Genomic DNA, 25,913 nt, shown 5'->3' with positions numbered 1-25,913 from the left:
TGATGTTCTTGCTCTACATGTGTGCATAATCTGTTTGTGTTGAAGCCTGTCATACAGAGCATGTTTTTCACACATGCTTTGTCTAATTGTTTGTTACTATGCCATACATAATTGCATTTTAATCTGTACTATTGCACCTTTGTACTGATGGTCTCAGTTGGTTCATGCTACAGATGTGCTCAGTGCATGATATCATACCTCTCATGTTATATGTGACTATGCACATTTGCTGTCAATTGCTACTCTGGGTACGTGTGCCAGTACTCAATGTTGATTTGTGTACATGCAAATGTCTATTGAATCTCTGCCTATGAGTAGTTACAAAGTGTGAAAAGCAGGCATATGCATCTAATATATTTGTAAAGAAAAGTATATTTTGTTGCTATGGCATCCACTGTGGTCATGGGTACAGCATGGGTGAGCAATCTACAACATCCCATCTTAGGACATGCCATGTTTCTAATCATATTTTTGGCAAACTTTCTCCTTTCTCACTGTGGAACACCAGATTTTTCACTCAATGCACAGATAATTGCATATCTGGATATCATATAATCTGAGTTTCAATACTGCTTTATTTCTCTATTGATGAACTTTGTGACAATCAACTGTGTTACATTGGATTGAGGATAGTATGATGGCATGAAATCTGTGCATTTATAATACCAGCTAGAAGCTAATACCAATGTTATTGCATTGACTTTGAGACATACCTTGTGATACATGACTGCCAGTGGCAATTATGTGTGGTTGGACTGTTCAAATATTGTGGCATTGGGACTATACTACACCTCAATGTATGCAGTTTGTGCATGACACACATATACATTGCATGATACTAGTGATTGTTGAACCATCACCCTGAACATATCAGATGTATATCTACAAGTGCAGTTATATATTAAGTAAATGATGTACATCCCCATCTTCACTGACAGTGCAATGAAACTACCAGAAGACATCCAGATGTATATTTGTTCTTCTTAAAACTATAAATTGTGAGCCTTTGTACAGATTTGCACAATGTTAGGATGACATGTACTTTTGTTTATGTGTAGTTCAGTGGGGCATGTATTCAGTCATGTGTTACACTGTTGTGTCAGATATGAGAATTGCAATGTGACATTTTCTGACAATGTTTCCCTTGAAAAGCAGAACAACTCTGTGAAAGACTGATGTCCCCACTCTGGGCTAGTAATCAAAGGAGCCTGAATCCTCACCACTGACACTGGAGTTTACTTGGAATACAAATGGATACAGTCAGTATTTCCAGATGCAGCTCTCTGCATCAAGAGCAATTTCCCTTAAGAGCACACAGGAAACACACTCATCCAGGGGACTGGTTTCCCTCTCCCTCTCCCCTAAGGTCCCCAATAAGGCTTCCACTGGCACAGCTGAAGAGTTAAGTCCTCAGTCAAATGTCCAAGCCAAGTCCTCCACCAGTCTCTCTGTGAAACCAGTGGTTCATGTCCTTTTTCCAAGTAGCTGACATACGCACAGTAAGACTTGATTTTCACACACATATACACACACACACCTAGGAAAGCCTGGTACAGATTTACCTGCTCTGGCCCTTCTGCCCAGACTATAAGGTAGTTATCCCTGCCACCAGACACTACAAAGCCAGCTACCTAAGGCTCATGCAAGGGTACCCAATTATATTGAGTGAAATTAATATTAATACAAATGGTAATGTTGACCAAACAGCCAGGTTTCAGTAGTGGCCACAGTGTTACCAATAGATATAAGTACTCTCAAAGGTTAAAACATTCTCTAAAAGACTAGCCGCAAAGAAAAGTTTAAATATATTTAATAATAAATAATAAAAGAACATGGAAATACAAAATATCTATTTACAGTAAACATCAGAGTTTCATTCACAGAAAATATTAAAAATAATACAGTTGGAAAGATTCACGAAGTTACAGAAAAACAATACTTAACTATTTTCACTATATTCTCCTGACTGATCTAGAGAATTAATGTCTGTACCTACTTAATCGAGCAGGGCAAGATGAATTGGTGAGGGATCTGTCTATGTCAGGTTCCAAGAAACAGAACACCCAAGAGACGTCTGTCTCACCTGATATTAAAATATTCTTTCTGTACAGAATGACATCAAGGATTGAAACAATACTAATTTCATGAATTTTAATCGTACTTTGACTTAGAAATGGGGTCCATTCCTGTCATGGCATTAGAAACCCAAAAGACTTGGAGAAATTAAAAAAATACAGAATGACATCACATACATCTGGCCATCTGATGTGTGGTTCCCAAGCAACCCCTCCATTGCTAGAAACTGCCAGGATTTAGCACCTACATGCCAATAATACACACCCAAGAGCATTGCTCAGATCTGGTGCAGCTTCTGAAAGTCATAAAACAATTACAAACTTCTACTAGTCATACAGAGACTAACAGACCATGCTTCTTACAGACAATGCATCTCTGGCTTCATTCAAAACTCTGAGATAAGCTCTTTATGATCTAGGCTCAGTAATTTAATGTCTTACTATTTCTCAAAGTATTGTCGCCTCACAGTAAGATGCTGTCCGGTTCGATTCTCACCTAGAGCGTCATCTGCGTGGAGACATGCGTGAATGGGCATACCTTCATTAAAGGTTATGCATCAGGGCTGGTAACTCGGGCATGTAAAAATCAACTACCAATCATTAGCGGACCTGAGTTCCGCTGTGGTGACCCCTAACCAGGAAAAGCTGAAAGACAGAAACAAACTATTTCTCAAAGTTAGCTGGAGCTGAGCTTAGCCTCTTCTTTTCCAATATCCTCTGTTAACCCACTGTTAGTACATTTTAACACAAGCAACTTTACAAATCCCTTTTCAACACAAGCATCTGTACATATCAGTTTGATATTCAAATAACATATAATTCTTTATTAAATTCCAGTTGTGCTAGCATATGTTACACATCCACTGCCCTACTTCTCCTGGCATAGCTGGCAATACCTCACGTCGTCACAAAGACTTAGCTGTACTAAAAGTAATATTTTTCCTGTAGCATACAATGTGAACTACTTTTGCATCTTTTCTGCTTTTGGACCTCGGTACCCACCTCTGCTCATAGATGGAGTCCTTTTGATGTTTACTCTCATATCAGACCCAATGTAACAAACTTTAGAGCCATCACTAGTGACAACTCACCTCTGCGAGAAATTTTGCATGAGGCATCCTTGTGCTGTGTTGTGCTGTGCCCTGCAGTACTTCTGGGTATTGCTCAAGTCAAGATGTAGAATTCAGCTTTAAATTATCCAAAGGAAGTTTGATTGTTGTAGATATTGCCTGGCTGACCATTGATTGACTTTGGAATGAAGCATTTTACCACATTGAATTTTCTGTTATATTTACCTTCCATGTGAGGTTTTACAGAGATGTAAGTCTGAAATATGTGAATCACTGTAACTTTGGGACAGCTTTTGTTCAGGCATTAGCTGTCTATGATCCTGCCCTTTGTTGATGTCCTTGCATAGTACAACCTGCAAGGTAGGACCTCTGTACATGTTCATATATGTCTATACATCAAACTGCATGGCATTATTGTTGCATCTGTGTAAACCATTTGCACTAATATGTTTAAAATGACCTTGTGTTGTTGTCAAATAGTTTTCAAAGCTTGACTTCAGTTTCTGTTCACATGTGCATCCTGTGATTGGGTCTCATGACTCCGTATCAGAACTGTTGCACTCAACCTTACAAGCTCCAAATCTGAGAAAAAAATATATTTGGTTCCAATCTGTTCATCCACCCATCCATCCATCCATTGCTGTAGAGCTGCATCTGACTCATATAGTGACCAAAATAATGTTCACTGCCTTCCAGAGAGTTCCCTAGGCAAGTAGGGAATGGTAACAGATTGCCAGCAGGGGTGTAGCAAGCAAATTCCATTTTGTACACACAAGCTCTGAGTGCTACCCCCCCCCCCCCCCCCCGGACACCTATCACTTAAAAATGGACACATCCTTCAAAATGCTGCCCCCCAAACACTTAATAAAAGTAAGTAACATTTTCAGCTGATCATTGTAAAACTAATAAAAATGTTGTTTTTAGATAAATAATATTGCACTTGTTAAAGGCATGCATTTAGACAGTTGTAGACATAATATGACCCGAAAAAAAGCCATGTTGATGTGATGCTCAGAAATAAAATTGTACTAAGTAGTGTACAGAGTATGCCTGGTTACACCCTTGATTGCCAGACCTTTCTTCCATATTGTACATGCACACACACACAGACACACACACACACACACACACACACACACATAAACTACATGTACTTCTGCAGTCAATTCAGTTGGCCAGCCCATATACTGCACATCTATGGGATCTAGGATGAAAATGGATTACCTGGAAAAAAACACACAAACATTCAGAGAACATGAAAAACTGCACAGAAGGCTTCCAAGAAAAAACTGAACACGACAAATTCTTACTGTGAGGGGACAATGCTAATCATTATGTCACTTTGCTGCCTGTGATTCAAGTAATAAACTTTTAATTTAGAAACTTGTGTTAACGGATTTAAACATTACTGTGGATGTTTCTTACCTTTCACCTTTAATGTAGGAATCACACCTCTCATACCCAAATAACTATCTCATACAAGAAGTGCAAGCTTTGTTATGATGAGTCTGCAGCTTTACAACTACTCATTGTAACCATATGCCAGGAACTTTAAACATCACAGGGAAAGCCAGCTCTTTAAGTGAGGGTGCAAGTCCAGAAATTTTACAATGTGCTGCTTTAGCTATGCCAGGAAATATGCAGAAGAGGGGCTAGTTTCATGCAGTGGACAGTCTCCTTCAAGTAGCAGTCACAGTGATGCATGCTGCATTGTTGTATAGTAAACACATGCATCTGCAACATCCATTACTGCAACTACTAAACAGGAGGAGCTTATGGGCAGTATATAGGATATAAAATAACACACAGATACACACACACACACACACACACACACACACACACACACACACACACACACACACACACACACACACACACACCTGCCACTTGTAAGACTACCATTACCATAGAGAAGGAGTCATCACGTCAGAAAGGATGCAGTTCAAGTAAGAGTTACTGTCATGAGGTGATTTTTATATGATATGGCTGTACCACAGTGTTTTAAGCCATTGAACACCGTCTAATGTAACCACTGACTGGAATGGTAACATACAAGTGCATGCATGTGTATCAGTGTATAATTGAGTCCTTCCCTTTCTTCTTAAGGCATCCCTTTTACTACTACATTACCATCATATTTCCAGGAAAGATTTTATCCACAGTAGCCACCATGTCATACTAATGATATACATTTTGTATGGTATCATGTTAGATGTCTTAAGAAAATTTTAAATAGAAAAATGGATCTGTAATAATTCATATATATTAAATCTGGGCAGACAATGTCAAAGAAATGCAAGCAAATACTTAATTCAGAAGTCTATAGAGCTGACATCATTCATCTCTAAAAATATACATCTTCAACTTCATGTCTCATCATTTTGGATAATGAAAAGCATTGCATATACACCAGTGAAGTTAACATTCTCATCTGTATAGCAGTTAATCTGTTAATATAGCAGATTTTACATGTAGAATAGTCATTTACCTATAATATATAGAGTCTGAGATAACTGACAACAGTGTTAAAGTCCAGGTGTTTTCAGATCCCTATGTCTTTTCTAATTCAGACCTACACATGGAAAATGTTTTTAGAATAAAATCGAACCATATGTCCTTACCACATGTAGGCCGTGGAACAGTGCACTGCTTCTTCGTACTCGAACCGTTTAATGGGATATTTGGTAGTGATCCATAGTGTGGTCTGTATTGCAAGAAACCATCTCTTTGATGTGTTCTTCTTTGCTCTATTTGGAGTTTCAGTTTTTCAATACGCTCTTTTGAACGATAAATGAAATCAGGCCGATATAATTCAAGTGCCTCCTAAGTAGAGTAGAGGATTACAGTCAAATTATGTTCTAGTGCACCACACTAATACATGCATGCAAATTGCTTCACTAGTAATCTTTAAAACATAAAAATAAAACAAACATTTTGATGAGTTATGAGACATACTTAGATATCCATTGAGATATAACAGTAAATGATAATGTAGCCCTTTTCAAATACTTAGAGTGAAACATGGAAACATGGTCAAACCCAAGAGCAAAATTATGTTGAATAAATCACACTTAGTGACAGTAAAACAGCACAATGTATAAAATGAGTAAGACAATCATGCAGTTACATTTTTGAAACCTTACTATACTTGTCTGAGGCACATGTCTGAATTACAACAATGGAACGTTTTTAATATCTATCTCTTCATTTCTGATACCAATTGGGCAGACACACCATATACCCTTATGTCTTTAGGAAAATGATACTGCCTTGCCATTTTACCTTTAGTTTCAGTTCTAAAAGGATGTCTGCAAACCCTCTTCCCATGCTGTAATACCATTTTGTCATGTCAGAAGGTAGTGGTGTAATATGCAGCACCCTTATCACCTCTGACTATTGTTTAGCTGTGACTCCTTTCCATAGTCAGTATGCAGTTTTCACTTAGCAAATCCTTTCATTTACAATGAGTAGCATGTGCTTCTCCATCCAAAGCAACTGGCCGTGGAGTGAATCATATGTCAACATTCACAAGAAGACTGCAGCACACTACATCAGTCTGGATCCAATTAATGACTTTATTTTGTCCGCTCTGCATACCCTATGCACTTTCACAATGCATATGACAGAGTAATGGGAAATGGAGGTGGGGTGCAGAGTAATGGGTTTGTTTGTTGGATTCAAACATGGAATATCCACTCAGTTAAGAAGATGTTGCATATAAACATGGAATATCCACTCAATACCAGATACTAGTTATTGTATCAATAAATGAGATTTTGTGGAATGGAACTTTTTAATTGTAATTAGACATGCAGCCATTCACTGTCAATGAGAAATAATTCTGAAAATAGGTAGATACTGATCTTTGAGGAATGGCCTAGTGGCTTTCCTGGGGAAAAAAATTATCATGTATTTCCCTATAGCAGAGAAGCATTACTCAGGGCCAATACTTATCCCTGAAATTGTGAACAAAGGGTACAATATTATAGACATTAGACAGACAGGTTCATAGGTGAATACTAGGCTACTGCCCTGAAGGGCTATTTTAAGCTTAGCCAATAACCTGAAGTCAGAATTAAACTGTATAATTTGTGTCTACAAAGTGAAGAGTTTAACAGTTATAGCAAACATAGCCCAAATGTGTCTCTGTAAAAACAAAAGAAGTGATTTCAAACAAGATTGAGCAATGAGTTGATGAGAGTAACATATTTTGGTTTAAGATGTTTATGGTACTTCATAAGGGACTGGAGTAAATTTCACTGTATATGTATTAAGGCGCACACAATTTTTTACTGTATGCTGAATTAGTGTTCAACTCCTGGTGCATCTGAAATAATATATGTATATGGCAGACACTTTCAACAGCTCAGTTTGGTGTGTGTGTGTGTTTATATGCATGAATTTTTACAGTTCCTAATTATCAGGCCCCTGAGTTGCTTGCTTCATTACAATTTGCTTGAATCTCACAGTGTTCTTTCCAGCTTTATATATATCTGAAGAAATACAAATGGGACAGTTGTGTTCTTTTTAAATAAATTAAGTCAGAATGCCTATTTATAATAGTCATTGTAGAATAAAAATCATCATTAGTGTGTTGCCATGTCTACAACTCAATGACTTTTCTTCCTTTTTGTTGAAAACATGGGAATACAAAGACGATATTGAGATCTGGCATGTTCACACAAGTATTGCACACATCTGTCATAGCTCAGTAGTAAAAGCTGCTGGCTAGCCATACCACATTGTCAGCAGCAGGGTATCCCTCCTAACTAAGTAGAAGGCTATCTCCTTAGGAGAAAGAAGTCTGCATTTCCTGTCATCTCTCCAGCTATCAAGACCCTCTTCTGAATAATATTCTGCAATCAAAATAGGTGGATATCATTAATTTGCACAGGTAGGGCTGCCATGAGCTAGTATCATCTGTGATGACCAACACAATACACTGTCCACCAAAATATCCAGTGTTTTCCAGAGGCAGTACTACAATATACATGACACACTAGTTCCAGTAAACCAGTCATGTTGATTCTGATGTGCATCATAGAGTTTGAGAACAATTTTCAGCCAGTCTGACTGTAATATGCATTCAGTATCGCTTTTGTAGTGCAATAGTAGTTAAAAATAATAGAATAACTGCAACGTACATTTATATTTAAGGATGTGACTCTCATAGTTGTCTGTTGAAGTCTTCTGTGTAATAGAATTTCTTTTGTGGTAGTTTATAAAACCTTGGTGTTTATTTAAATGCATGGCCATGTTTATGATCCTGACATACTGATTATACAAATTATAATTATTGTGGATACCATTTTAGGATAGTTTGCTTACTTAAGTTTTTATCACCAAGCCCACTTTTCAATATTGTTAATTTTACTGCAAAAATGGAAAAACTTACTGATACTAATTTTGATATTATCAAGTTTGCTATAATTAATGAGTTGCTATCTACAGTGTATTCAATAATTTCCTAGCTAAAGATGTAATTGTTTTTTATATATGTATATATAGAGAGAGGGAGAGAAAGAAAGAGAGAATGTACATGTATATACATATGTTTTCTTAAGTTAATAATTCTATTATTATAACTGGTCTCTCAAACCAAAGACATTTTATAATCCACTAAATTGGCCATGGCTTGAAATGAGCTTTTACAAGTTAAATAATGTGCAAGCATGTCTTACGCACAGTAGATGAGTAGCTACAGGTGCCTTATTCAAAGGAATAGTTTCTATTAGTGAGTAAGAATCTGGCCAGACATTACATACTGATATCCCATGGAGACAGAATTACCCGAAGCATTTAAATGACTGAAAGACTACTTGATGCTTGCAGTTTTTAACCACCTGATGATTAATATCTGTAAATCATTAATTAAACATCACCATGTCCAGAAAACTACAATTCCCTGCTGGCAGAAAGCTAGTGCTAATAAGCATTATGTTAGCGTGGCAGTGAACTTAGAATGTAAAATTATGACAACATTTTAGTAACACCTTTTAAATAAATCAGATGCAGGACTGGACAGAGAAATACAACAGCGAATATTGTATGCCAAGGCATGTCTTGATGAGTCACTCCTGGACATTTCAGTTTAATTTCACAATGTTGTTTTCTAAATTTGTAATACACAAATAAGTGAAACCCAACAGCCAGTAATAATAATATACCGGTATTTCATCCACTCTCTGTTCTTCCTCTCAAAAAATCAAATTTAGCAGATAAACCTTTTTATTTATTATGAAAAATAAACATCAACTACCCACCCTCTATAATGGACATGAATGCATTGCACAACTGTTTTAAAGTTAAATTGTTAAGAATTTATTGAGTAAATCAAAAGAAATAGTGCATCTACTACTGTTAATTTCAGGTCTGTTGCTTAAGTGTGCCTTGCATGTGAGAACTAGCAATAAGAGTTCGCAAGTTTTGGTTAAATTGAATTACGCTCATAGGTAAGTACTAGGCCAACTGCTCTTGTGGGCCATTTAAGCCTAGTTATTTTCCTTTTCAATGGTGAGAATCACACCCTGTACCTTGTGATTGTGAGATAAACACCTTAGCCATTATACTGTTTCCAACTCAAATCATCTGCCTAATACAATACATACTAGAAATATGATACAACTTAACTGCTTCTAATAAATACTCATTTATTTTATTAGCTAGGATTTTATAATCTGTAATGATGGTGACTTTAGTCTAAAAGTTATTACACAGAGGGTAAAGAGACATTTTAAAAGCAAAACACAGTTACAATGTACTTATTGTTAATACTGTAAGATGGTCATAATCTAAGTCTTAGAAATGATATGCCATGAACTGACTGATCAGGATGAAAAGATGACATATAATCAAACCAAGATATTTTGATACACTAGATTTAACATTTAGTGGGGGTATGAAGGAACAGACTTGGAAAGTGTGAAGTGAACTAACAATTAATTCCAACAGATCCAGCCTTATGGTATTCAGCACACAACAAAAGCTTGCAAAGAATCCCACAATTACAAGAAAAGACCACTAAAATAATAACATACCACTGGTACCACACAAATATACCTTGTGATCTCATTAGATCCAACTCAGTATTTAACCCGCATGCAGAAGTAATTATTGCCAAAAACCTTTAACTCACTTAAACTATGTTATCATATTTCCCACCTTCTGAATCCCATAGCCCGATAAGTTTCAGATAGAAATGTGCTAATACCAAAACTGGAATATGAGATCCCAGTACTGCTACAATGCTCAACTACTAATACACACAAATTACAAACAGCAGAGAGCAAAATCTGCCACTTTGTTCTACTCACTAGAAAAAAAAAACATACATCATCACAATCTTTTAAGTACATTCAAATGGCTGCCAATAACAACCAGATCAAGATCTATACTACATATTATGATCTATAGAATGATGGGCCAGGGATACTGTTCCTTTTCTTATCTAAACTAGAAATTAAAGTCCCCCACATACACATGGGAAACCGATGAAGTGTGTAGTACCATCATCAGATCATACTTTAAAAGAGTTTTCTTATCACAATCTTGAACTACACAATTTTGAAAATTATATTTCTGGGACAATAATACTGACAGACCAAAATGATAAAAAAACAGAATGTTTAAAAATCTCAAATACTCAATCTCCCTACCAGTATGAACCCAGGAATAATTGCAAACATGGGTCCTGCGAAGGGGAAGTCCTGGAGTTCAATATTGTGGTCTTCAGCATTTTGACCTTTTGATAATATGAGATCAGGATTATGATTTTCAAGACCATGTGGTAAAAAGTAAACTGTGATAATAAACCTAAACAGCAATGAGCAAAAGGCCTGGAACCACATCCCAAACTGTATATGATCCCAGAAAGCATTAGACACATTCAAAGCCAGTTTGAAAGAACATCTCCTGCAAGACACTAGCTGCACCTGCTTTTCTGACACTGGATTAAAGCTCCTACCCTACTAACTAGTCTCGTCCTAATAACTAGACACAACATATCACATTTACAACCATTCTGAAAGAGGTTACAACTAGATAACAGCATATTACATTTAAAAACATTCTGAAAGAGTTTCATTACATACTTAGGGAACTTAATCCCTAACTCCATGTTAATGATTCCTGAATTGCTATTTTAATGTCTTTCACTTTTCCTACCTCTTTACAATGTCTTTCTAATAACTATATGATTCCCCATTCTGCATGACACTTACTGCAATATAAATTGTAGTTCTAACATTTTGCTTTTAGCACTAATTGCAATTTACTGCAAATTTATCTGTAATTCACTTGTTGTCAACTTTAGTCCAGGTCATAGCATTAAAGGGGCAGTAGACCAGCCAACCTGCCTGGTCAACAAATTGCAAAATAATTTAAAATAAATATTACAGAGCCATCTGACATGAAATTGGCATAAAGATTGTAATAGTAATGCTAAACACAGCAGAAGAACTTAATATGTACCTGTGCATATCTCACTGATAAATAAGTAGATGTGTTGTTGTTTTCCTGTGAGCCGCTGTCTATGCCATAACTACTATTAGTTCATTACATGCCAGCTCTAGTTAAACTTATTTTGCCATTCTATGAAAAAAAAAAAACATTAGTGGGTTATTAAGCTTGTCTAAGAGTTCAGCTGGATAACCAGGATGAAGGGTAAAACACTCAATTTCTTTGGCTGAGACAGGTTTTGTCTAAGGTGTTTAGAAGGGAGTAAGAAAAAGGCTTTTCCATACTTTTAACTAAGTTCTTTATTAATATAGTCATAATATCTAAGTTCTTTTCACTTTTACAATGTGGTAATACTGCAAAGCTTATGATATATTGAAGTCAACTGATTAAAATGCATTTTACCCTGTGCCTCCATAGAAACAGTACAGTTAACCACACACACATACAGACACGCACAAACACACACTCACTCTGCAAAGTAAACCAGTTACTGCTTATAAACTGAGCCAATAACAGTATTTGTCTATTAATGCTGTATGTCTATGTTGAATTTAAGGATTTGCAAACCAGCAGCTTTGTTTGTTGTGTTTTTCTTGTTTTTTTTTTTTAGCACAGCTGAAAAGTTGGAGCTTGCTGTGTTAGTTGTGAATTAACCAAGTCAACAGCTTATTGTTCTGGATTTGGTGAATGTGGTGACCACAGAAGTACAGGTACAGAAGAGTTTACTGATGCAGCCAGACAGTGAGAAAGTCATTCAGCACTGGTTGACTCTTTGACAAGGTATGCAAATGTTATGTAACAAATATAAATGAAGTATGTAGGACAGTATAACAAACTTCCCATATAGGCTACCTTCCACACATACTGTATGAATATGCACAGTAATGTAGTTATGTGGATCACATTCCAATACCAGGCCTGAGGTTATGGCCAGGCAAAGCTGCATTCATTTACTGTTGAAATCTGACCACTACTAGCTGACCACCTAAGGACAGGGGATCTGGGAAAGTTTGTGACTGGAATTGACAATTGAGGTTAGGTGTTGAAAGTTGTGAGACCATGATGCCCTCTGTCCAATAGACAGCAAGTGTTTTTCATTGGACTACTTCTGGGTTATACAGGGTATTTCCAAGACTGCTGACTGGGGGGCTGCTGTGCATTTGTGACAAGGGGATTGAATTGCTGGTCTGTGGTGGAAGATACGAACATTACAGCATTACAGAATGTAGGTGATTGGTATCCCTCAATCAGGAATGTATCTGGGCACTGAGTGGTGTGGAGCTCATTAATTGTGAAGGTTTTGCCTATGGTGCACAGAGTTACAACCAAGGATACTTACTACTGCAGGATCTATCACCTCTTTGCAAAAGCCTGCAGCATTTGCAGATGTTAATGCATGCAGTACAGGGTAAGCATGCCTATGTGCTTAGAGTAAGATGGAGCGAGTCACATAATCGCACAGTTTTGTTTTACTTTTCATTGTAAAGCCTCCATTTTTATTTTCTATGCTATGCACCTGTTCTTCCTTGATATTTGATCAGGGTGTGACCAGAGGTACTCACTTAACCAGATAGGTCCTTCCATTTATTAATACAAAAAGTATTCTTCGTTTATATTTATTTTGAATTTCTCTTTTCAGACTGTCTCTACTTACCTACAGCATGCACATTTAATTTTCTAGTATCTGACTTGAACAAGTTAAACAGACAGAACTTTTCATTTATTAGTGGAAGCATATTCTATTTGACATTCCCTTGTCTAGGGTGTTTATTACAATGTGCCTGTTGTGTGACAAGATGATGATTTTCATTTATTGTTTGAAGTGTGCTCTGTATTTCTATCAATCTACTCATTTAATTGTATAGTGATTTTCACTTATTCATTGTAAAGTATAGTCCATATCTGCCTACTGTTTGAGTAAGTCATCTAATCAGATGATGATTTCATTTTTATAAGGTATGCTCCATCTGCAATTCTGTTAGAATATGGTGCACATTTTTATTTGCCTAGTATATGATCTAAACAAGTTACTTAAACAAAGAATATATTTTATTTACTCATTCAGTATGCTCTGTTTGCATTTGTTTGTAAAAAAACAAGCTGGTAAATACCCAGTATAGAGTTCCAAACAAAACAACCCAAGAATAAAAGTGAAAGGAACTCACAAAGTGATGTAAAAACAAGTTTAATAGTAAAGCTGTCAAGATAACACTATTCTTCATATAAAACACATTATCATATATACACCACATGAACAAATTCAAACCAATAGAAGCACAGCAATAATAAAATAATTAAACTAAGCAACTGAGTACTTGTTTCATGGAATAAGAAACCTCCTCTTGAGAAATGAGGTTTGGTAACAAACCAATTTGTTCAGGGACTCCTTCAGGCGGGGGTTAAGTAGAAATGGTAATGGGAATTAAGAGGTAGGGGAAGAAAGCTAGCTGGGGGGGTAAAAGGATTAGATGAGAATGTAGGAGGACTGGAAGGAAATCAGGTAAGTGTAGGAAGGGTCTTACTGGGTTTTATGCAAGTGTAACTAGGTAAGGAATCACATTTTGGCATGAACTTGCTACAGTGCAGGTATATGTCTGAGACGGCCTACAGGTATAGTAGGTGTGCTGAATTGATCAGGTAAGCCTTGGACTAATAGTCATGTGATGGAGGAGTAATAGTTTGTAATGGGTGTTTTTTATTTTTTTAATATCCTCCCCTTTTTGGCTTTTCAGGTGGTCAGCCATTGTGGTAGGATTTGGGAGAGGGGTATATTAAGTGATCAGGGTAGGGACATGGCAGTGGTAGTGGCCTTTATTAATGAAATAAAAGAAGTAAATAAATAATAAATTAAATTAGTGGGGGAGAGGGGGTTGGAAGCAATGCATTACCCGGTGGGGGAATTATGCAGGGGCACTTGCTTGGAGAAATTTCTTTCACATGCTTCCTGAGATGACTTTCCCTTGGCTAGTTCACAGGTCAAGTGTGGATTCATTGTTGTATAGTGGTTAGGCTATGTTGGTGGGGTGGTATGCCATTGAGTAAGCATTTCCAGGTATTTAAGATAGAGTGTGAAAGGTCTTTTGCATAATAAACGCTATTATTTGCATGGGTGATGGTGGTTTCATCTTGCAGTATTCCGGCAGTTGGGAGATGTTTAGTTAAGCAGTGAATATCTTTTCGAAGGCTGCAAGCTTCTTTGGTATAATAGTTGTGTTCCACGCATGCACAGTGGGGTTCTAAGCCATTTGCCAGGGACACAGGTTTGCATGGACAGTTGGTCCATGCTGTCCAGTTTGAAGTACCAGTTGATAGTAAAATTCAGCAGGTGAATACAGGCTTGGGGCACTTGTGAGGCAGTTGCAGTTGTAATGTGGTTACAAGCATATTTTGAACTCTAAAATATTTTTAAGAAGTTTATGCTGGCACTTAATAAATGACATTTACAAATGCCAGCTCAGACTCAGATATTGAAGGCATCTCATAACATTTGGACATTTAAATTGCACGTGACAGGCATTTTGATATATGAATTACTATACAATTACCAGTAATATTTCTGTTGGAGTTGTATTCTGGTATGAAATCTTATCAATTTTCACTGGTCCTATCAAACAATTTGATGAAGGAACTGTATAAAAAAAAAGACAGACATTTGAGATTTGGAATTCATATCCACCAGAAATTCATGCTAATGCAGAATCTGTTATTTTATCAATTTTCTTAGTTTGTAAGCAGTATTTGAAATTGTGGTCTTGGTGTCAATTTTATTTCTGGCTTTGTCCACATTTCTTGTGGTGACTTTTGACTGAGAGGGTTAAGGTTGTGAGCTATACTTTGTAGGGTGCAGGAGGGGATCCGTTCAGTGTGTGTGTGTGTTTTTAGTGAGGGCTGATGATTTCCTTGGAAGAAGCTCCCAGGAGCAGGAGTAAGTTCAAGGAGAAAAGCATGGACGTAGAGTAACAGTCATTAATCACGCATGTGTGTAACACGATTAATGGTTTGAAGGAGCTTCATTATTCTTGATGGCAATATCTCTCAGCTGTACATTTTTTTGACTAGTATTCTTGGCTTGATCCACATAAAATTTGTGATTTTTTTAGGATTTTGTGGCTAATCAGTGAGGACTGAGTTCACTGAATGTTGACAGTTATTTGAGTTTCGGACTTCATATCCTTCAGAAAATTTGTGGTATCACATGAGCTTTTACTCTAGCAACTTTCTAGGCTTATGAGAGAAATATTTAAAAATGTGTCCCTATCATGAGGCTTTGTACCCCACAGCTCTCCATAGTACAAATATTCATGGAAGGTATACATGGTTGGCTCCTATTTTAGTCTGTTACTCAGAAACTTATGGTTGCTGGCAAATTGGTATTGAGGGAAGTCACTAGATAATGTCATACATTTGGTTACGACTTAATATTGGTCAGGTGATGCAGGCTAATGCAAATCCTGTTAATCTAGCAACTTTCTAAGTTTACAAGATCAAAAATCTGTATCTGTTTTTGGGTCTTTATTTCCATTGTTCTAGGTTTTGCAAGGAGAGGATGGAGATATGCGGACATATCATAGTTTGTGAAAAAAAAAATGAACAAAACTTTGTTTGAGTGAATTCCTTGGAAAACTTTTGGGTTGTAGTTCAAGCACTGGGAGTAGGGGCAGGTGTTTGAGTTTGGACTTAAAGTCCTGCAGTGAAGGTACATTAAAGCAATCGGGTACATTATCTACTGGCTCAGGGTATGTGAGCAATTTTTTAAAATAGGTCTCTAATTAATTTGCCTCTGTTCTTACATTAGGGGTTATTCATTTTCTTGCTGTAAGAGTTTGGGAGGTTTCATCTTGATATACTACTTTCTACATTGAAAAGCTTCTAAGCAAACTAAAACCCTGCTGCCTGGCAGTAAATCAGATGCCAAATGAATTCCTAAAAATAGCTGTCCCATCCATTGCCTATCCTATCTCTATACTAATCAATCATTCCATCACCGAACAATATGTACCCCTCCTCTGGAAGGTTGCCCACATAATCCCCCTTCACAAGGGTGGTACCTTCTATCCAATATCCAGCATAGCTTTTGACCACAGTACAGTACAGACACAGCCTTATTATCATTCAGAAATACTATTCATCACCTCATGGACAATAGAGAACTAGTCTCCGCTATATTCCTGGACATGTCAAAGCCTTCCGATACAATTTCCCACCAACTTCTTCTTAACAAACTTACTTCATGCAATCTCAGTGATACATCACTGTCTTTATTCCTCAGTTATCTTTCAAACCATGAACAGGCTACCAAATGGGAGAACAATTTCTCACCACTACTATCAGTATCCACTGGTGTACCCCAAGGTTCAATACTTGGCCCATTTCTCTTTATCATTTTTACTAATAACATTAATACAGCTACCTAACTTGCCACAGTCATTCAATATGCTGATGATACCTCCCTAATCTGCTCCACTCCTTCCCCACAAGAACTGCAAGTAAAAATGCAAAAAGCTTTCCATGAAATAGAAGCTTCCCTATCACACCACCAACCAACTCATGTTAAACCCAAATAAGACCAAGCTACTAATTTTCACAAACAAAACTGCAAAGTTCTGCTCCCTACTACTCTCTATTCAATCAACAAATGGTATTGTTCCAACTTCCTAAGCAAAGCTCCTAGGTATTACAATTGATGATTGCCACAAATTCGATATTCATATTTCCCTAACCTTCAAAAAAGTCTGTTCTAGAGCCAAACCTTACTTAACACCCCATGCTAGGCTTCCCACAGCAAGATCTCAACTTCTCTCTACACTTATCTACTGCTCTCATAATTTTACCAACCTGTGCAAGTCTGACCTTCAAAACCTAGAATCCTCCTATAACAAAATTGCTAAATTTGTCACTAACCATCCCTACAAAGCCCACCACTGTGCTGCACTTCATCAACTTAACTGGCTAGAGCTTCCCAACCTTTTAATATCAAACCAACTTATACTCACCCACAAAATCATACACAGTCCCAATAGCTGCCCAGCAATTTCAACCCTCGTCTAACTACAGGCTCACTCTAGACCCCTCAGATCTTCAGATAGGCCTCACCTTAATATTGCTAAATTCCATAACTGCCATGGTGACTCCTTCTTTTCTAACAAAATAGCGAAGTCCTGGAATGCTTTGCCCCCGGCTTACAAAACATCTCCTCCTTCTCTTCATTTAGAATAAAACTAAAAGATTATCTTACTAGCAATTGGCTCTGCTCCTGTAGTTCCCCTGGATAATTTCTCTTTTCCAACACTTTTTCCTTTCCCTTTAATCTTCTCACTCCAAATGCTTGTTTCTTTTCATCTCAAAGTAAAGCTTATTTTATCTTTCTTGTTTTGTAAATGTACTTCAGTATGTTACATACTCGATACCATTCATGTATTTGATATGATTTGTTATAGCATTATCTTGTTTTTTGTATTTTTTCTCTATGTATGATGCTGCAATTTTTTCTGAAAATGTTAAATTTTTTTTTGTTTTGTCAATGTGGAGCTTTTCTCCCCGTGTCTCCACTGAAAACGGTCTACTTGCCTAGTCGGACACTACCCAGTCAACAAGTGTAAATAATAAAAATAATAAATAATAAAATAATATACAGGCTAGCCGCTGGCAGGGGGGGGGGGCTAGGATAATGGTCATGATGTTAACTAGCAGATGCAAGTTGTCTAGATTTTGTTGCATATTTTGGTGTGTTTTCATAAAAGTTGTGGTTTTCTGCCAAATCAGGGGGAAGATCTGAGGACTAAATAATGGCATACAATTCACTTTCAGAATTCAAATCCTTCAGAAAGGTATAGTGCCACAAACCCAGTTACTAAGAACAATATTCAAACCTAGCTACTAACAGGAATGTTTAAACTGTGTCCCTACTTCTGGGCCTTTGTTCCTTCTATAATTTTTTTTTTTTTTTGTAAAAAAAAGTTTTCATTTCTTTTGCAGATGAGGTAGCAGAGATGGACGGCCCAGAAGCAGTAGAATCCAGGACATCCTAAAGTTTAAGACAAGTCAGCATCCAAGGAACAAGGCAGCGTGTGGCAGATCAGCATGGGTATGACCACCCCCAAAGTTGGTTGACATGGCTATGATGGAAACTGCTTCTGGAGGTTCAGGACTGGACAATGTTACAGATTTTGCAGTGACCCTGCTTCATTGCAGATAAAGAAAGTTGTCACAAAATGAATGCCTGCTTGTATAAATTCTAATATTGTAAAGTCTAATAAACCAAAAATACCACTTCTGATGTTAATTTAGTGAATGTTACATATGCAAGTTGGTCATAATAATTGTATGTGGGAATAATTTTTCCCTGTAAGGTAATCTGTTAAAATGATTTGCTTTAGCTACATCTGTTGGGAATAACATAGTTAACCACATAGGTTAATTTTCTGGGCTAGCCTGCTTGTAATTGCAGGTTCAGGCATGAGAAATATGAAGGTTCTGTTGGAAAACAATGTGTAGTTTGCAACATTACAGGGGTGATTTTATATGCAACTTTTTGGGTTTGTGGTAACAATATTGGAAATGTTGTCCCTGTTTGTGCCTTTGCCCCACTTTTGCTGAGGGGCATACTTCTGTTGTGGGGCATACTTGTTTATGGCTTTGTCCAGATGTTTTGCTCTAGGAGGGTGAGCGGTATGGCTTGCATGCACTTTTACTGCTATTTGCAGTAAATGGACATTACTTCTGCCCAGATGTGGCAGAATGGAAACATTTTATTTCAAAATTTAGGTCTGTTCTTTAAACTTTGGAGGGTTCTCAGTTTTGAGCTCCCAAATCTGAAAGTTAGCTTAGTGTAGATGTTAAAGGGGGACTAGTGAGTGTGTTGCCTCATAGACACAAGGTAAAGGGTTTGATTCCCATCTTTGATTGGGGTCATTGGGGAGGTCACAGTGCTTGTATGTATGAAGGGACTGAATTGGTAAGGCCAATATTTTGATATCTTCCCTGCAAGTTAACCTAAAATGACTGATAAAGAGGTTCTGCATGTGTTTGTCTCTTGTGAAAATGAGTGACTGAGTGAATATGGTGGATTTTTGGTGGCAGCGAGTGCCATTAATATGTGTACTCTTCTCATATGAAACTTGTTGTATGTTTGGTAATGTTAGGGAAGGGATGACAGTAGCTTTTTGGCGTGTTTTTGGTGTGTGGAATAAAGTGTAATTTTAATTTAATCAGTTCGTACTGGCTTCTCTCCACATCTATAGCATTTCTTTTGGTTTTATTGGTGATTTTCGAGTGCTTCCACTATTTGATTTATGGAAGGGTTATGTTATGTGAAGCCTCCCCTTTTGCAGGCTCTGTAATCTGTTGACAGAAGTATTGAATGGTTTAATCTTCTTTACCCTGATTGTCTCTCCTTCCATCTCCAAGATGAAGAATGCTGCCACTTATAATGTGGTACAAATGGGTAAAAGGCACAACACTTTTAATGGCTCATTAACAAGTTTAACTAGGAAGCTTGTAGTATGGTTAAAATATGATAATTTTATTTATAGAATATGCCTTGTAATGAAATAATGATTTAGTTCTATCTGCCATTGATATTCGTTAAATTGTCAACATGGAATGTGTGGCGGGCCTTTCTGATATGGCGTTTTGAGGAACATTAACTTTTATCAAATGGGGAGGGTTGTCATTAAGAAGTTTTGGTTTATGTGTGTGCAGAGGATTAACAGTTTTCTTTTCTTTTGCAGATGGGGAACTACAGAGTGGGCATCAGTCAATGGCCTGAAGGAAGTGGGCTCAAAAGGATTCTGCTGGGCTCAATGTTCCTGCCTCTGCAGCGGTGCACGATGAGGTCACAGGTAATCCTACTTTATTAGGTACTCATTAAGGCATATCAGAGTCGATGTGGTTTGGGAATAGTGTGGGGACAGGTGAGGATGAGGAAGATCAGGTGCAGGATGAAGCAGGTTTGGGGATTGTTTATGGGGAGTTTGAGGTTGTCCATAGGTGGGGTGGAGTCACAACTACATGAGGTTAGGTCAAATTTGCGGGCATGGTAGGTGGGTTTGAATTTTTCTGTGGCAGGGTTAGGTCCTATGGCAAGTCTATGCAGATGGGTTGCTTGGTGGTCTGTGCTACTTTGTGAACTTAGCACTGTTCATCATTGGATTTGGCAGCAGCGGGCAGTCAGTCAGAAGGAGGTACATTATCTGGATGCCCTTCTTATGGCTAGGTGAAGGGTTTGACAGAACATTGTAAGGTATGCATATGTATTGTGGATGTGTGAGGAATGGGTTTCCATGGTTTAAGCAGAAGTATGAAGGTCTAAGCAAGGAAGTGCGTTTCTGGGGTTGCTAGTGGATTCAGGCCATGGTTTATTTTGATTTACTGGATGTGAAGGCAAGAGATAAAAAAAAAAAAAAAAAAAAAAAAAAAAACTTGACCGGTGAAATCTTGGGACAAGGGTCGATTAAGGGTGGATTTAGCTCCAGTTAGTACAGTTGCACAAGTGACAGGGTTAGGTGACATTACTAAATCTCGGACAGTGGTTTATATTTTTGAAGGATTGGGGTAGGTTTGATAGTGTGAAGATTGACAAACTCTGGCTATTGACAAGATAAATTTTGTTGTGAAGGTTGTTATGAAAAAGAGGTCATTGGGTTACAACCTGGGGGTTTTGGCTGTATGGCTATATTGACGTCATTAAAGAGGATGGTTTGTTGGTCAGAAAATGCTATTCTGGTCATTAGTTTTGCCTTATAATAGATAGTGGGAATAGTGGCTAGATTATATATTTTAGGCAGCAAAAGAATGTTGCAGTTAGTTAGGATGGCATGCAGGTGGGTTTGCTTTGTTTCAGAGGGTGTTAGGATTTTTAGTGTTTGTTTGTGCACTTGGCAGGTAAAGACCTGGGAGTAAGGGAAGACCTGGGAATAATTTCAAAGCTACCGTTGGTAATAGGATAAGTGAGGATATGTTTGATTTACAGAGGTTATACAAGGGTATGGGTATTACTTTGTTGTTGGAGAGGCAGCATTGGTTTAATTTCAGCTCTTTAACCAACTAGTTGCTTTGTGTATTTATATGATAGGGCTTTGGGAGGTTGATGACAGAGATCCAGTTTGGTTCAGATAGGATGGAGTACACCGAATGATGTTTGGGTTCAACCTTTTACTGTACAGTTAGGTTTCTTTTGGAAGATTTTGGTGATTGTTCGATAGGAAAGAGGGGGAAAAGCCTGGTCAGGCTGGTGGGCAGAGAAGAGGGGCAGGCTTGTCCCTCTTCTGTTCAACCTCATTTCAATGACTTGGGAAATGGAAGTGAGTGGTTGGACGCTGCTTGATAAGTAAAAGTAAGCGAGCAGTGGTAAGGACTTTGATTATTTGGTTGGATATTTAATTCAATAAGTGGGAAGTGAAAGTGAGTGATAGGACGCTGCTTGATAAGTAAAATAAGTGAGCAGGGGTAAGGACGCTGCTTATTTGGTCAGGGTGAGCAAGGTCACACTGCCTTAGTTAACAGTTATATGGATGTTTATGCTGTGATTAATAAATTAAAATATTAGTCAATAAAGTTTGTTTATGTAAATTTAATAAAGGTCATCAAATATAATTTGGTGTGATGTGTTTATTGAAGGGGAATGGGACAAATGAGGTTTGGTAACAAACCAATTTGTCCAGGGACATCTTCAGGTGGGGGTTAGGCAGAAATAGTAATAGGAATTAAGAGGGTAGGGGAAGAAAGCTAGTTAGGGGGGTGAAAAGGTTAAATGGGAATGTAGGAGAATTGGGAGAAAATGAGATAAGTGTAGGGAGGGTCTTAATATGTTTTATGCAAGTGTAAATGGGTAAGGAATCACATTTTGGGGTGAACTTGCTACCTGCCTTCCATCCCTGTTTTTTGGAACACTGGGAATTGTGTGGTTATGTTATAAGTTTGGGTAGGTGGAGAAGAGGGCAGGCTTGTCCCATTTTCTGTTCCCCTTATCATATTGGATATTCACATCATCCTCAAAGTGCTTAAATTAAATATTTTCTGACACTAGTGCTTTTATTAGAAATAAAGTTTTTTAAGCACTTTGTGGATGATGTTTTTTCAGTATGGCAGGGTAGTAGTGAAACTTTAGAATCCGTTGTTTACATATATTGATTCTACTACTACACTCTTGAAGTTTAAATGTAGTTATTCAAAACCAAATATAAATTTTTTGGATATTAATGTATATATTAAAGGTGGGGTGGCCATGGTGGTGCAGCAGTTAGTGTTGTCACCTCACAGCAGGAGGTCCCCTGGTTTGATCTTTGGCTGGGGTGCCTTCTGTGGGGAGTCTGCATGTCCTCCCTGCGGTCACGTGGGTTTCCTCCGGGTGCTCCGCTTTCCTCCCACATCCCAAAGACATGCTGTAGGTGGATTGGCAACTCTAAACTGGGCCTAGGTGTGAGTGCATGTGTGTGTGTGCCTTCTGTGGAAGGTTGGGCGCCGGGCTGGCACTCGACACCGTAAAACTCCATTGCCAATCATGAGCGGACAGGTGATCCGCTGTAGCAACCCCTAACCGGGAAAAGCTGAAAGAAGAAGAAGAAGAATGTATATATTAAAGGTAATACAATAGTTACTGGAATCTACAGAAAAGAAGCTCAGACTGCTAGATATTTACATAATACCAGTATGTACTCCCCCATATATACAAAGGCATTTTGCGTAGTCAGTTCCTTAGAGCCAGTTGGCTAAATACAGATATACCTGACTGTGTCAAACACCTAGATGAGAGAGCTTAAAGATAGTATTAAACTGTTAGAAGAAAATAAAAAAAAAAAACAATTGCTGAGCTAGACCATATCTTTCAGATACAAAAGAAAGTCTAACTAATAGAACTGTAAATAATATTATGGATAGTACTTTCAGAAATACCTTCAGATACATTGTGCAATATAATGCACATATCGATAGGGTTAAACAACGTACAAGACAAAACTGGTCTATACTATGTACATCTGATGTGGTTGAAGAAATTGTAGGTTCATCACCTAGTTTTGCATTTAGGAAATGTAGGAATCTGAAACAACAGCTCTGTTATAAAGAAGAACAATGTTTTTGTATACCCTAATACAAATAAGACATTTTATTTCCATACGTTTGCCACTTTTAAAACCAAGAATGTGGTTTACTTAACCACCTGTGAAGAATGTACTTATTTTATGTTGGAAAAAACAACAGAATGTTAAAAGAAAGGATAGCCCAATATGCATCAGACATATGTAGGGAGCTGGAAAGCACTGCCTTAGCTAAACATATCATAAGTTCAGATAAAACACATAATTTCACATTCAGGGTTATAAATATCATTGAAAGAAGTATTATAGGAGGGTATACTGTGTCGTGCACTGAGAATGTTGAATATAAATGGATTAAGTACTTTCAGTCAGATATGCCCGAGATAATTATCACTGATGAAGTGACACCCTGACCCATGTGCAAAATGGGGAAAAGGGGGTTGAGGGATGGATGGATGGATGGATGGATGGATGGATGGATGGATGGATGCCCCCTGGACAGAATGATACTATGAGTTTAAAACCTGGTCTCAAGAGAAGGTCTCTTTTTTCCATGAAACAAGTACTCACTTGTTTATTTTAATTATTTTATTGTCATTGCACTTCAATTGGTTTGAATTTGTTCATGTGGTGTATATATGATAATGTGTTTAAGCACTGAAATAGAGTTTTATGTCAAAAGCATTGCTATTAAACTTATTTTTACATTACTTTATGAGTTTCTTTTGCATTTGTATGCCAACAGTATGAGCATGTCTCTTACCAGGGAGATCATTTCATTTATTTATTTATTGTAAGACATATGCATTTCCATACCTGTTTGCATATGGTACACATCTGCTTACTGCGTGGCACTAAGCAGACATTGGTCAATTGCTTTACTGAACTCACTGCACTGTAACAATGGAACATTTGCTGGTGGATCAGGGCTTCTGGAGGTATAGCAGGGATTTATGGCTTAACTGTGATTTGCCACTACAAAGGCTGGGCATCTCTCACCTGTAATGTTGATTTATAAAATATTCCACTGAACATTCTGAGGGTGTGTTTTTGTTTAAAATCTGAATCTCATATGTAGCATTGTAACTGAAAACTGTTGTTTTCCCATTTTGAAGGAATTTAAGGGCCCTTCTGAGCCCTACAATACTTCATATTTCTGTTCTTGTTACTGTATTTTCCAAGAAACTTTGCTATGCTCTCTTATTTAAATATACAGTTTGCTTATGTTTAGGGTTTTTTTTTTTTGTGAATCAGTGGGTACTGTCTGTTTTTTTTTTCCTTCCCAAATCATGCCGACAGACTGGCTTCTTCAAATGATCCCTATCTATCTACTCTTTCGGCTTATCCTGGTTAGGGGTCACTACAGCGGAACTCCGGTCCGCTAATGATTGGCAGTAGATGTTTACATGCAGAGTTGCCAGCTCTGACACACAACCTTCAACGAAGGTATGCCCATTCACGCATGTCTCCACACAGAAGACGCTCTAGCTGAGAATCGAACAGGACAACGTCTTACTGTGAGGCGACATCGCTACCGCAGCACCACCACTGCAGTAGTCCTTCAATCCCTAAATGTTAGCGTTACCATTGCTCTCATGGCTTGCTTTATGCCTAAGAAGGGTAAACCATTAAAGGACAACAATGGGATTCTACTATTAAATGCTTAACTTCTCTTTTTTCTCCCTATTTACGGTCCCTGCTATGAATGAACAATAATACAGCATTTAAAATATTTTAAATTGACTGTTTTTCTCCACTAAAACAGTACCTTACTGTACTGTGTTGGTTTTACTTTCAAAAAAAACTTTTCTCCCACCCAAAAAAAGTCTCCAATTCACTGATGTCATCAAGGGCACTGGATATAGGTAGTTTTCTGGCCATTTTCCTCCCCAAACTGACATCACCACTACCGTCCTATAAACCTACCCTTGTTATGATGTCACAGCTCTCTGGTCTTTCCCCTAGCCATACAGAAAGTAAAGGCTAGAACAAGGAAATGGTACATGAGTCAAGTCTTCTGCTGAGAGCTGTCAATCACAGTAGGTAACAGCTCCAATTACCCTTAGTACTTTGAAAGCTAGGGAAGTTAGGTGTGAAGGGGGATGGGAGATGAGTCAAAGTAGTACAAATTCAGGCTTCACAAAAGGCTGCAGCTTAGCTATTCCAAAAAGAAGCAGCAGTAAAAAGCACTTTGAAAGTCTGTTATGTGGCATTTGTATGGTTTGTGTTTTAAGTAGTCATTGAATGGCATGAAATGTTACTTAAAACTAACT

General features: G+C 37.6%; 1 protein-coding gene across 1 annotated transcript in view; it reads right to left on the bottom strand.

Annotated features, from left to right (window-relative positions):
- Window positions 1-25,913, bottom strand: part of CCHR14.PART0H10orf90 (chromosome chr14.part0 C10orf90 homolog) — a 1,196,109-nt gene that overhangs the window by 659,109 nt on the left and 511,087 nt on the right. Inside the window, exon 4 of the mRNA XM_044056179.1 lies at window positions 5,770-5,971. Within this exon, the coding sequence (XP_043912114.1) occupies window positions 5,770-5,971 (202 nt within the window). The remainder of the gene's footprint in view (window positions 1-5,769; window positions 5,972-25,913) is intronic.

This window comes from Protopterus annectens, chromosome 14.part0 (genome assembly GCF_019279795.1).
Source record: "Protopterus annectens isolate FY-2018-M chromosome 14.part0, PAN1.0, whole genome shotgun sequence".
NCBI lineage: Eukaryota > Metazoa > Chordata > Ceratodontiformes > Protopteridae > Protopterus > Protopterus annectens.
The sequence above is the reverse complement of the archived record's forward strand: the minus strand, read 5'-3'. Positions and strand labels throughout refer to the sequence as shown.